Source organism: Carettochelys insculpta, chromosome 14 (assembly GCF_033958435.1).
Source record: "Carettochelys insculpta isolate YL-2023 chromosome 14, ASM3395843v1, whole genome shotgun sequence".
In the NCBI taxonomy this organism is placed as follows: Eukaryota; Metazoa; Chordata; order Testudines; family Carettochelyidae; genus Carettochelys; species Carettochelys insculpta.
Window position 1 is genome coordinate 4,681,838 of NC_134150.1, and position 14,005 is coordinate 4,695,842.

A 14,005-nucleotide genomic window follows, 5' to 3' on the forward strand; every position below is an offset into this window, starting at 1 on the left:
TCTAGGTCAACCAATACCATACGGGAGGAGTCATCCACCTCTCTGAACGTGGAAAAATGCTTCTGACGGGGGATTCCCGGGGATGCTGACAAGTCCCTGCCGCTGATGGCTCAGCAGTGCCATTTGCAAAATTAGCAGCAGCGCTAATTGCGAAGCACTCTTCAGGAAATGTCTCCCAGCATCAATTACGTGCTTTTTATTGCTCCGAATGGTTCTGCTCGTGCCATATGGATCAATTACTCACTGAGCACTTTACCAGCCAGGCTTTCAGAGGAATGCACAAGTGTAAGTGAGGACAAGAGGTGTTGCCGAGTGATCGGAGCAGCAGATGAAACCCAGGCTGAGCCAGGTCTCAGTGTCCATCACTGGCATTCCAGTACAGAAGAGGCGCTCAGCAGCTCCGGACTCATGACCGCCAGAAACCACCGCATCATTTTCTGGAGCAACTCCTCTGAATGCCCTGGTGATACGTGCAAAGGTTAACAGTGTGGCACCGTTCCAAAAAAGCAAATATGATTCTGGGACGCATTACCAAGAGTGTTGGGAGCAAGACATGGGACGTCATTCTTCCGCTCTGCTGGGCGCTGATTAGGCCTCTGTTGGAGTGCTGTGGGCACCACATTTCACGAAAGATGTGGAGAAATTGCAGAGGGTCCAGAGAAGAGCAACTAAAATGATTAAAGGTCTAGAGAACACGACTTGTAAGGGAACTGGGCTTGTTTAGTTTGGAAAAGAAAAAAACTGAGGGGACATGATAGCATGATAAAAGTACCTAAAAGAGTGTTACAAGTTGGATGGACAAAAATTGTTGTTCTTGGTCGCCGAGGTTAGGACAAGAAGCAGTGGGTTTAAATTGCAGCAAGGGAGGTTTAAGGTTGGACATTAGGAAAAACTTCCTAATCGTCAGGGGCTGCGTCTACAATACATTCCCCTTTCAAAAGGGGAATGCAAATGAGCAAGATGGGAAAGGCAAATGAGACATGGATTTGCATATCTCACACCTCATTTGCAGGTTCTTGTGTGATCTCACTTCCGGAAGAGCCTTTTCCGGAAGCAAAACCAGCCATGTAGACAGGGTTCCTTCAAAACCAAACCCCGTTTTCAAAAGAACCCTTCCTCTTTTATTTCAAAATAGGGGCTGTGTCGACAGGGAATACAGCCTATTTTGAAATAAGCCATACTGCGTCCAATTGCTCTATTTCAAAATAGGCTCTGTGTGTGTAGATGCTGCATATTGAAATAGCTAAGTGCTATTTCAAAATGCATTTTTCTGGGTAGGTCTTCCGGACTAGCTTATTTCAAAATAAGGCTGCTGTGTAGACGTACCTTGTGTCTCAATCTCCCCATCTGTAAAATAGGGATAATACTGCCTTTGTCTGCTATAGGGACTTTGACAGCTTTCTAGCACAAAGCCTCCAAACCGTGATGCAGACCTGGGTGCTGCTGTAATAACAAAGATCATCATCATCTGCTTTAGGAACGTTCATCTCCCAGCTCAGAAATAGAATCAGGTTGGATCCCAGAGTGCTTACCCTGGAATCAAGATGTCACACCAGGGATTAAGCGGCATGGACACCAGCGGGATTGGGGGATGGGATTTTGAGGAAAAAAATTTCTCCAATGCCATATACCCTCTGTATCTTCTCACTGAAACCTAAACCCATCTGCTTCCTTCTCCCATCTCCTACCGGGCGATTGCTCCAGGTTCTCCTGATGGAGACGCTCACATTTCAAGATGTTCTCTGACATTTCCATTTGTGCACAAAATAGCTTATTCATCTCGGTTCTGTGAGAGCATTTTGCGGTGCCATGGCAACAGGACCATTGTGAAAACAAAGCATGATTTGGATGACTCTTATCTTTAACGATCTTCCCCAGGTCTATTCTGGTCCACACGTTCCAAGAGCCATGCTCCTCTGTTGTCACATATGGTCCACCTTTGAACTGCGGTGTGGTCATTTGATTACACACGGGAGGGGTCTTAGGGGGCGGGCGTGTGCGTGTGCGTGTGCGTGTGTGAGAGAGAGAGAGAGAGAGAATGACAGACAGACACGTCCTATTAGAGAACCCGTCTTAAAACAAGACCATGGTCTCAGTGGTTTTGAGTATCAGGCAACTCCTATCGCTGGGCAGTGCTGGAGGCCCAGGACTAGAAGAACAAGCTACATGTAGGTCCAAAGGACTGGTGCCACACTTGAACTGGCAGAGGACTGCAGATGCAAGACTGAAATAAGCTAGGAGCACTGGAAAAGAGGAATAAAGGTCATCTGGCAGAGCTGTGGACCCAGGCCCAGCCATAAAATAGCAAGATGGCTGCCGATCAAACTGAGTCACCCTGGTGGGACCTAACCGGATCAGCCACACCATTGTGGGCTCATTCAGCTGCACATCTACCAATGTAATTTATGCCATCATGTGCCAGCAATGCCCCTCTGCCATATACATCGGACAAACTGGACAGTCCCTACGTAAAAGAATAAATGCACACAAATCAGACATCAGAAATGGCAATATACAAAAACCCATAGGAGAGCACTTCAATCTCCCAGAACACACAGTAGCAGATTTAAAAGTAGCTATCCTGCAGCAAAGAAATTTCAAGAACAGACTCCAAAGAGAAATTGCTGAGCTACAATTCATCTGCAAATTCAATACCCTCAGCTCAGGATTAAACAAAGACTGTGAATGGCTGGCTAAATACAAAAGCAGCTTCCCCTCTCTTGGAGTTCACACCTCCAGATCTACTGATGACAATACAACTCAGCCTGCCTGACTGAGCTAACCTCGTTATCCCCAGCCTTACTCTGGCCTATTTATACCTGGCCTTGCAGATTTCCAGGACCAGCATCTGAAGAAGTGAGTTAACTCACGAAAGCTCATGCTCTAAACTTTTCTGTTAGTCTATAAGGTGCCACAGGACCCTTCGTTGCTCTACAGATCCAGACTAACACGGCTACCCCTCTGATACCCTGGTGGGAGTGGCTTGGGGTTGGATACCCGTAACAGCATTATCAGCATGGCCACAGTTTTACGCTGAGTCAATGAGAATTAAGGGCCCTTCACTTCCATGTATTCATTCAAGGCTTGACCTTTCGGATCTGAGTGAGAGGACGGACGGAGGGGCATTGGGGGCCAGCGGAAGTGATGTAAGTACGTGCTGAAGGCACACACGAACCAGGGCAGCACCAGAGTCGATGCCTGGGAGAACGTTGCTCAGGACCGTCCCCCGTGGAGAGCGGTAATCTGTGAGGGGGTGGTGCAGTCTGACAGGGCCCACCACAGAGCAGATGAGGAGAGGTGGCGAAGAAGAAGAGGAGAGCAGGAAAAACAGCCCCACGCCCTCCAACAGCTACCAACACCTGCCCCTTCTGTGATAAAACCTGCGGCTCCAGAACCGGGTTGGTCAGCCATCAATGCACCTACAAATAGGAGGTGACATGAAGACGTCCTACTTGTTATCGAGTGACCACCGAGAGAGAGAGACACGCCTTCTGGAACTCTCCTTCCTGTATGTGCCTGGGAATAAAATCTGGACAGTGGGATTAGAGCCATGACAGTGCCCGCGCTGGGGCAGGGTTCTACAAGCAGCTGGGACCTCTCAGCCCCGGTCCAAATTACATCTTAGCAGTTTCATCAGGACAGCAACTTCCCATTTTCCATATTGAGAGAGAAAGCTGCACCTTATACAGCTGGAGTTTCCATGTTCTTGTCAGCCTGATTGTGTTTTCAACTGCTGCTTTCTCTGTCAGTCATGACAAAGCCATAAACTGTTGAGTGAAATTCATCCCATGGAAACTGGGAACATGATAGACAGGAGGTGATACTTGGTGGCAAGCGGTGAATCATCTCCCAGGTGTGCAAGGAGCCTGACCTTGCAGCTAGCAAGCAGGCAGTCAGTTGGCTTTCTGCCTGCATGCGGACCACAGATTCAGACCCAGCCTGGTAAAAAGCACATAGAGATGAAGGAGGAGGAGACACAGAGAAGGCTGGAGCGTATGGTCAGCTGATGTCGTGTTCCTCAAACGTTCCCAACGATGCGCCCAAACCACCGCTCCACCAGCAACAGATCAATGCTGGCGAGCACACCTCCTCCCAGTCTCGTGTAGCCAATGATTTGGGTTCCTTTGTTATGAAATGTTACGCAGTCCTGTGGCACCTTAGGGATGAACACATTTATTAAGTCACGAGCTTTCGAAGCTCAGACAAAAAGTGGCTTTTGCCCACAAAAGCTCACAATCAAATAAAAAAAAGGTGGGGGGGGAGTGAAAATCAATGACCCCACACCAGCTGGGGCTCAAGCAGCAAGCCTGCCCGAGTCCCAGCTGATGCGGGTTTGGACAATTTCTCTCCCATGGTGGCGCTTTGCAGAGCCACCGGGGCGGCAAATGCTGACCCAACAAGACCGAATTAGTGCTGGGAGGCAGCTGAAATGCTGCTTCTTGGTCCGAACGAGCTGGCAGGCAGCCTGCCCCCACTCCCTGCTGTGGCAAGGGGGAGAGGAGGAGGGCAGGAGGCTGCTGAAGCTGGGACGCAGTTTAAATGCCACCTCCCAGCTCCAAAGCGCTGGCAGGGAGGGGAGCTGCTTTCAGTGGTTACTCATTTACTCAACATCCCTAGCATGGCATTGAGCAGATTTTGAAACTCTGCCTGTGCTCACTGTCTAAGACAGCATATTCCGTGGTGGATTTGAAACATTCATGCAGCTGATCCTTGTTTAGCATGTTGTATGCAACCTCTCTGGTAAGACTGTAACCGTAGTAAATGTATGTAAATGTGATGTTTATGAGCAATCGATTCAGCTGAAGAAAGTGGGCGTGCCCTAGAATTGTTCACCTCACTGAAGTGTGCCCTGTTACTGAAAAGGTTGGGAACCACCGGTTTAAGGTGCCACAGGACTGCCTGTTATTTGTGAAGTTACAGACTAACAGGCCTACCCCTCGGAGACTGCGTAAAGTTATGGTTACATTCCAGCACCTACAGTCACTGTATGTCAACTAGAGTTCATTTGTAGGATCATGAAAGTATAAGTTAGCTCCTCTCTAAACACCGAAGTAGACATGAGTAACACATGTTGAAATGCCAGATCCTGTAGGTCAAATCCTGAAAGACTTCTGTGTGGCTACTTTAGACCTTGGAGACAAGAAATGATCACGTGAATGACCAGAAAATACCCCGATGCCTGAAGACTATGGGAAAAGAGATACCAACTGATGATATTGTGCAGAACTACCCAGATGATTAATATCTGATCATGAAAGTAAGTTGCATCTGTCTCAGACATTGTCAATCAAGGCACACGGGATGTACGTCAGTGCTAATGAGAATAAAGTTTCTAGGAGATGCAGATAAATGAGAGAAAAGAGGGTGGATTCTTCTATGGACATGCAATGCTGGTGTAGACAAATTCATGCTGTCGAAAGAACAGGAAAACTCAGCTCCCTAAAGGAGACTCCAGTGGGAGCCTTCACTCCAGTGATTATCAAGCCATGAATCATCAAATCCTAATACTTTTCCCAAGGGTATGAGTGTAGACAAACCTGAGGTGGCCCACAGATGGCTGCTGGATGGTGCAAGGCAAATGGGTTAATGTTCTCAGTCCAGCTCCTGGAGGACAAGTGTCCATGCTGTACAACCATCTGAACTGCCCCCTCGCTGACACTCAGAGAGGCTATGCGTGAATGAATGAGGAATTCCACCACAGGCAAAGGTGGCCCAGTTAAGACAGAGCTAGAAGCTCATTATCAGGCGTTGGTTCATTCATGGCCCTGTTAAGACAGAGCTAAAAGCTCACCTGGAAGATCACATACAAGCTCCAGATTCTGCATCAGGCGTTGGTTCATTCATGAGAGACGGGTGTGAATTCTTTGGGATGCTAATTTTGCAGCTGACCCCAAATCTCTGCAGGACTTACGACAACAAGGAGAAATGCCTGTTTACTGTGGAAACACTGCCTGGGACAGGTGTGTAAGGATGCTCTGAGCCCCGCACCGTATGTGAGGTGAAAAGACTGTTTCTGGCATGTGCATTTGCAGAACCATGTCTGCTTTAACCATTTGCATGTCTAGTCCCATCCAAGACCACCAGGGCTTTTCGGGAGACTTGCCCAGAGCCAGAGCCAGAGCGAGAAGCCCACCCGAGAACACAGACTGAAGAGACAACCCTGCAAGGTGAAAGATTTTAAACCTAGGACTAGCTGTCTAGCTCCATCTCCACACTCCTGTGTGTAAAACGTTCCACCATGGACGATCCCTTTCCGGCCCCCTTTGTTTTCGTCTGACACTCTCTTCAAGTGGGCTGTGCCATTTCCCCCTGAATCATGCCTGCCTCCTGCCAGGAAAGTGACTCAGGGGCTGGCTACACCAATTCATGCTGCCGCTGCTGTTTTCACGCCAGCTTGAAAGGGAGGGAGAAACTGGCTGCCAGCCCTCCCTCTCCCCCACCCCCCGCTTCTCAACACACGCAGGCAATCACGTTTTGCTCTCCAGAAAACCTTCTATCCCATCCCCAATACTGCTCCCTGCCTAAAAAGCTCTGGCAGATGCAACAGGCAGCTGTTCTCTTCCAGACCCGCAGGGAGCCGCAGACAGCTTCCTTCTTACTCAGCTGTCCCACGTGGGTGCACGCACTCTAAACAGGCAGAGCACAGGCTGAGCGGAATACTTTACCTTCCAGTCGGGCGGGAGCTGGGCACCAAATCCCAGAGCAGGAAACATTTTGTCGCTTGAAAAACAAACACCCAGAAAAAAAGTCACTGAGTTGGCACCCTCTCCCCGAACACACAACAACACTTCTTTTACTCATGAAAGGGCTTATGATTCTGGATGGTATTTAGCAGTCGCTGAATATGGTAAGCACTGCAGATCCGCAGCCCCCTCCTACTGTCATTTCCAAACATATTATCTTTGTAAAATCACAAGATTCTCGGGCCAATAGGTCTTTATTAGGCTCTGGGTTTTCGTACCCGTCAAAGGGTTACATTTTCAAGGTTTGCTCTCCCCCCTCATGAGAGTCTGGTAGGGATGTGTGAAATTGACCTATCAGGGTCAGCATAGACTCCTGGACTGCCGGTGAGATGTGATGAATAAGGGAGGTGGATGGGAAAAACTTTCCCATCCACCTTTTCCAGTGAGGCCGGCCAGGTAAGTCGATTGCAGATAGGTCAATTCTACTGACGCAGTTGCTGTCGCCAGAACTGAAGATCTGCAGTCGACTTTCTTTCCTTAACACAGACACAACCGAAGCCAGGGTCAGCAACCAAAATAGCAAGAAGGGCCATTTTTTCCAAACTCAGTAAAGACTCAATAACTCAAGAGCTGCAGTGCATTTGAATACTGGACGGTCCTGAATAAATAACGTACATTTTGTAACCCGTCCTAAGAGCCGCACACACAACGATTTGTGATGTGATACATGTTCACTGCAGGACGTTCACAAACCTTTTATGTATTCTATTTCCTCGCACTTTAAGTGTGTGTGTGTGTGTGTGTGTGTGTGTGTACCCCTGTCTTCCCGACTTTCACTCCCGAACCCACTTTACCGATGCCAATTTTACTTCACGTTTAATTTCCGTTTTCTGTCTTTAAATGCATGTTGCCCTTCACAGCAGGAATGCCGCAAGCTCCCTTTCCCGTTTCAAAATCAAGACTTTATTAGCAACACGATCCAAGCACAGACACGGTATCGTATCCCAGAATGCACTGTACATATTAAAGGGGAGTTATCCACCATTTCGAGATCACACACAGTTTGCTATTTAGATACGAGTTGTTCCTTGTTGGGCTTTCAGATGATCACCGTTAATCGAAAATAATCAGGAGGTGGGTTTTTTCACCTTGCGGATTTAGTCTCGGGGGAGACAAAGCAATCCTCAGGGCTCCAGCTTGGGGTGCGGCATCTGATGTAGGACTGAGGATGGAGAACCTGGAGTGCCGGAGGCAGCTCCGGACTGGAGCTGAGGGGCTCAGAGCAGGGGAGGCTGATCAGCCTGGGGCAGGAAGTCAGGGATACAAGGCCTAGGCAGTGCTGACCTCAGTCAGCTCCAGGAAGCAATGACACGACCACCTGTGACTCCAAGTCCTATGCAAAGGCACAGACAGGCAGCTCTGCCTGCTGCCCTGTTCACAGGAACCACCTTCACGGCTCCCATTGGCCATGGTACCCAGCCAATAGGAGCAGCGGAGGCGGTGCTTGGGGAGGGAGCAGTGTACAGGATCCCCTGGTTGCCTGTACACACAGGAGCTTGGGGGAGGGGAGAGACATGCCACCTGCTTCCTGAGAGTCGTGGAGGTGAAGAGGGAGCCTGCCAGCCCGGCTGCACGGCGCTGCAAACTGGACAGCCAATGGCCCGGTCAGCAGAAAACCAGATGCCTGCTGGTCAGCCTAACCCTGCTGGGGCTCACGCAAGGTTCCCTCGCCCCAGCAGAGCCACATTCATTTGCACTACACTAGTGTAGGTTAGAAATCTTCTCTCCATCTCCTGCATTAGCCCACCACGCCGACCAGGCCTAGGGCGATGTCTACAGTACACACAGAGCCCTGGCTGCGTGTCAGGCTTGAGTTCCAGCCCCGCTTCTCCCCACACACAAACCAGTCTGAGTCGGGTCCGGCAGCACTCACACGCTGGGTGCCAGGCCTCGTTTATGGGGCTGAGCCCCAAGCCCTCTCACCTTGCAGGGCGGAGGCAGCTCAAGCTGCAGCCCCCCCCGCACCAGCACGTCTTTGAAACGGACAAGCAACTGCAAGCCCAGGCGTGTAACGCTCAAGAATGGGGTTGGACACGCAGCGCCCACAAGCCCTGGTCTCATGGCACCAGGCAAAGCATGGAATCGTGCTTGATCTTTGAGGGTACCAAGGCAGATGGGATTACTTTTGACACCCCATTTATGCTTCGTTTCCACTCTCCCAAAAGAAGAGCGATTCTCTTTTGTATTTATTAGGCAGCTCCTGGATGAAACAAGTCAAGTTTCCATCCACAGATCTCAGAGCATCACCCAAGTGGGTTTCTCACCCCATTTTACAGATGGCGAAACTGAGATGCAGACCAGGGGCATGACTTGCCCAAGGTCTCCTGGCAACTCAAGTGCAGGGTCAACTGCCCCATCCTATTGGACCAAACTGCCTCTGTGCACTGGCAATGGATGGAACGTGTCCTATCTGTACCCTAGCGAGGGAAGAGAATGCTCTGGCCACGCAGCTGTGATCCAAATGGAAGAGACCACACTTACGAGTCGTAGTCCTGAATGATCTGCCCAACTGCCCAAATCGCCGACAAGTATTCGTTTGTTCCCAGGGGACTGATATAGTGCAACGAAGAGGGGTCTCGCGGATTCCCATTGGACGCTGTGAAGTCAATTCCAACCTGAATAAGACGACAGAAGCACAGACCTGATAAACCAGCTAACAGGCCTATGGACCAGACAGAAAACTTCACTGCTGCCTCCTCCCACATCTTCCTACCTGCCCCCTCTCATGATGAATAGTTACTTCATTTTCACTTGGGACCAGCAAAACCATTTGGACAAAACAGAAAGCAACCAAACAGCCAAAACTTTGCAAAAAGTTTCCAGACATTCATTTCTTTTGCTTGGCCTTTCCTGCAGAGCTTTGTTGATTAAAACTAGAGGCTGTTTAGTCTATTTATCAGTTATACCATTTGAGGACTGGGTCAACACTTTCCAGAAGGGGACACTGTTTTGGGGGCAACAGTCATTTTTGGGTACCCAGAGGACCATGAGAGACATTCCCAGAGGTGTCATGCACCAGTGGTGCACGCTGAAGATAATTTTCATTTCAGACCCTCAGAAGAGCTGGAAGAAAAAAAAAATCAGGCAAAAGAGAAAGCAGATTAAACTGAATGCCCAAGAACAGAGCACCTGAAGAGACTGATCGCTTTGGAAAATCTGTGGACAGAGCTTCTCTAAACACCTTTGTGCTTCCTACTTACAGCCTGAACCAGAAGAATGGACATGCCAGAGGTACCTGGTATTTCCCACCTTGTCTGGTCCAAAGTGCTTACCCAGAAGGAAACTCCACTAGCCGAATTCAGTGGTGTTTGCCCAGAGCTGAAGACTCTGCCTGTTCAGAGAAGGAGGAGAACTCCTCCTCCTCTGCTCTGCACCCCTCAGAGGGCTAGTAAACCTCAAACAACTGGCTCAGATCCAGGTGACATAAACAATAGTACAACTGGCGGCATAGTCCACTGATGCCCACTCACACCAGGGATCTCCTTGTCTTTTCTTTTTAGGTGTCACTTGGCGCCAGAACATCCAGGTCCCTGATGGGATAGAAATGCTGCCCAACAAGGCTTCTTAGGTCACACCCAGCAGAGGTGGCTCTGGGAACTGCTGCTTCTTAATCCAGTGATTTGGTTCGGGATGCAAACAGGGGAAGGCAGGACGCACAGATAAGCACAGCAGCATTCGCCTCATCCTTCAGCTGGGGCCTAGTCAGCTCTGATTCTATCCAGAAAGGTTTCATAGAATCATAGAACGCTAGGACTGGAAGGGAACTCGAGAGGTCATCGAGTCCAGCCCCCTGTCCTCATGGCAGCACCGAGTACTGTCTAGACCACCCCGATAGACACTTATCTAACCTGCTCTTAAATGTCTCCAGCGATGGGGATTCCACAACCTCCCCAGGCAATTTATTCCACTGTTTGACCACCCTGACAGTGAGGAGCTTTTTCCTAATGTCCAACCTAAACCTCCCTTGCTGCAGTTTAAGCCCATTGCCTCTTGTTCTATCCTCAGAGGCCAAGAAGAACAAGTTTTCTCCTTCCTCCTTATGACTCCCTTTTAGATACCTGAAAACCGCTATCATGTCCCCCCTTAATCTTGTTTTTTCCAAACTAAACAAGCCCAGTTCTTTCAGCCTTTCCTCGTAAGTCACGTTCTCTAGACCTTTTGATAGTTCTTGTTGCTCTTTTCTGGACCCTTTCCAATTTCTGCACATCTTTTTAGAAATGCAGCACCCAGAACTGGACAAAATACTCCAGCTGGGGCCGAACCAGCGCAGACTAAAGTGGAAAAATGACTTCTCGTGTCTCGCTCACAACACACCTGTTAATACATCCCAGAATCAGGTTTGCTTTTTTTGCAACAGCATCACACTGTTGCCTCATGTTTAACTTGTCGTCCACTATAACCCTTAGATCCCTTTCTGCCATACTCCTTCCTAGACAGTCACTTCCCATTCTGTATGTGTGAAACTGATTGTTCCTTCCCAAGTGGAGCACTTTGCATTTGTCCTTATTAAACTTCATCCTGTTTACCTCAGACCATTTCTCCAATTTATCCAGATCATTTTGAATTATGACCCTCTCCTCCAAAGCAGTTGCAACCCCTCCCAACTTGGTATCATCTGCAAACTTAACAAGCGTACTGTCTATGCCAATATCTAAATCGCTGATGAAGATATTGAACAGAACCGGCCCCAATACAGACCCCTGCAGAACCCCACTTGTTATACCTTTCCAGCAGGATTGAGAACCATGAATAACTACTCTTCGAGTACAGTTATCCAGCCAGTTTTGCACCCACCTTGTAAAAACCCTACCTAAGTTGTATTTGCCTAGTTTTTTGATAAGAATATCATGCGAGCCCATATCAAGTGCTTTACTAAAGTCTAGGTATACCACATCCAGCGCTCCTCCCCGATCCACAAAGCTCGTTATCCTATCAAAGCAAGCTATCAGGGTGGTTTGACATCTGGTTTGCTCAGCCTTAAGCCCGATGCAAGTGAACACTCTAGAGCGGAGGTGGCCAACAAGAGGCTTTCGAGCTGCATGCGGCTCTTTGAGCCACTAAACGTGGCTCCTCCACCGAGCAGTGCACATGGGAGCGCCACCTGCCACTCTGCGCAAGTGGCCCATCGCTTGGGGGGAGAAGCACCCGGTGGCAGCGCTGGGGCAGCGGTAGCGGGGGGTGTGGGTGTGTGCCTGGCTCTGCGGGGAGAGGAGGAGGATTGGGTTAGAGTGGAGGGCTGGGGGTGCCTGGTTCCGAAGGAGCAGGAGGGCACTAAGCCACATGTTATATATTTATTCTTAATCACTCAGTAGATCAAGGCGTGGCTCTTTGCACTCGACCTGGGGCTCTTTGGCCCTAACTGGTTGGCCACCCAATCTGGACAAAGAAATGCCAAGGACACCCAAAGGCTCTGCGCGTTTCCCTGCCACAGCCGCTCATTAGGAACACCGTCCAGCCCAGGCAGGTTTCTAATGCTGAGACCTTCCCTGCATTATCCCATTCCCTGTCCAAGTACTTGCAGGGACAGACCAATCAGACCAGTCCCATGATAACGCTCCCGGGAAGACTGGCCCTGCCACGGTTGATCTTCCGGATGTTGGTTCAGTGCACCTACAGGGACGCGCTAAATCGAAGTTTCAGGGCACCTGCATCGGCACTCCTGACCTGTATCAAGAGTGAGGGATGTGGATGGGAGCACGAATTACGGAGCGTTGACTCCAGATACGTAATTAACATAGCTAGAAATCCGCATCTTAATTCGAGTGTAGACCTGCCCTAAGATGCCACAGCTCTGTCAATTCACCCTGTATCTGCATCACCTTTGGAGCGTGAAGACCCAGCCAAGGTCAAGCCTTGTTGACCCCTTGGCAGCACTTGTACAGGTTGAACCTCTCTCATCCAGCATCCTTGGAACCTGACCAGTGCCGGATGAGAGAATTGCCTGGACGATGGGAGGTCAGCATGGTCTAGCACATTACCAACATTTCCACTGCTTGCTAGTCTCATAGAAGACATTTAGCTAAATAACAGCACAGAACACTGAGAACCAGAACAGGTGGCTGGAAACAAACCTTAGGAGACCACAGGAAACTTGGCCACATCCACGATAAGTGGTGGTCGCCTGGCTAACAAAAATCATCCCGGATTGCTGAGTTTGCTGGATTAGAGAGGTTCAACCTGTACTACACAGTCCCACACAATCAAAACGAAAGGCAGGAGGGGAAACGGCCTCAGGCTGTCTGTACACCAGGACAAGGGAAAGAAACTCTTATCTCCTGGCTTCCTGTCCTCTCTTCCCTCCTGTGTGTGTCAATCTATCCATTGATAGATTGACACACATAGGAGATCGATCCATCCATCCATCGATCAATCTATCGATGATTGATTGATAGACAGATCGACATACACAGGAGGTCGATCAATAGATATACACACACAGAGACCTTCAATGCCTGCAGGTGTCAGGGGAAAGTGAACAGGGAACCAAGTGAGAGAAAGCCGATAAAGTGTTTGGTCTTAAATTGCAAATTCCCCTAAGTCAGGGATGCGCAAAGCTGTGGCTATGCTCATGGGGGGCATGAAATTTCCTAAGTGGGGGCATAGCATGAACTGCTGCCAGGTCTCTGGCTTGCCCATCTCATTAACAATGCTGAGATAAGCTACTCTCTCTGTGTGTGTGTGTGTGTGTGTGTGTGTGTGTGTGTGTGTGTGTTCATACTTACATATCAATAAAGTTTTGATATTCTACACACTCTTCTTCGCCCTGCTGAAACGTTTTTTTTTTCCCCACGAACATAATCGAAATTTCCATCCGTTTGGGTTACACTAGACAAGTGGGCGGGGTGGGGGAGAGGCTGCTGCTAATTAGGGACACAAGAAGTGGGGCCCCATGTAAAGTTTCCTCGCCCCTGCCTAGAGTGTAAAGCCACTGAAGAAGCCAGGAAAAGCCGTTTTTAGAACCCCCATTTCCAGCCCTTCTCTCGCTTCTTTGCAGCATCTGCCTTTCCGGTCAGTTTTCCTTAGTCCCCTTTGACACCAGGCGAGCGTCAAGGCAGCCCCATGCCCTTGCTGACAGGCAACCGCTTATAATACTGGGTGCCCTCTCACATCAAAGGCCCTGCAAGTCAGCACCCAGCTGGTGCTGCTGGAATTCCATGTCCGTTCTGTGCCCACCATAAAAGCAGTGAAGAACCACCCCCCTGACTGTGCACCACTCCACTCCCTTTGAAAACACCAAAGCTTGATGGTTCCTAGCAGATGAG

General features: G+C 49.3%; 1 protein-coding gene across 3 annotated transcripts in view; it reads right to left on the reverse strand.

Moving 5' to 3' along the window:
• CPNE2 (copine 2) overlaps positions 1-14,005 on the reverse strand; it is a 163,633-nt gene that overhangs the window by 22,983 nt on the left and 126,645 nt on the right. For all 3 annotated transcript variants that reach the window (XM_075009120.1, XM_075009119.1, XM_075009118.1), the window contains 2 exons: positions 9,225-9,358; positions 6,666-6,720 (listed from right to left, as the gene is read on the reverse strand). In XM_075009120.1, coding sequence (XP_074865221.1) covers positions 6,666-6,720; positions 9,225-9,358 — 189 coding nt within the window. The remainder of the gene's footprint in view (positions 1-6,665; positions 6,721-9,224; positions 9,359-14,005) is intronic.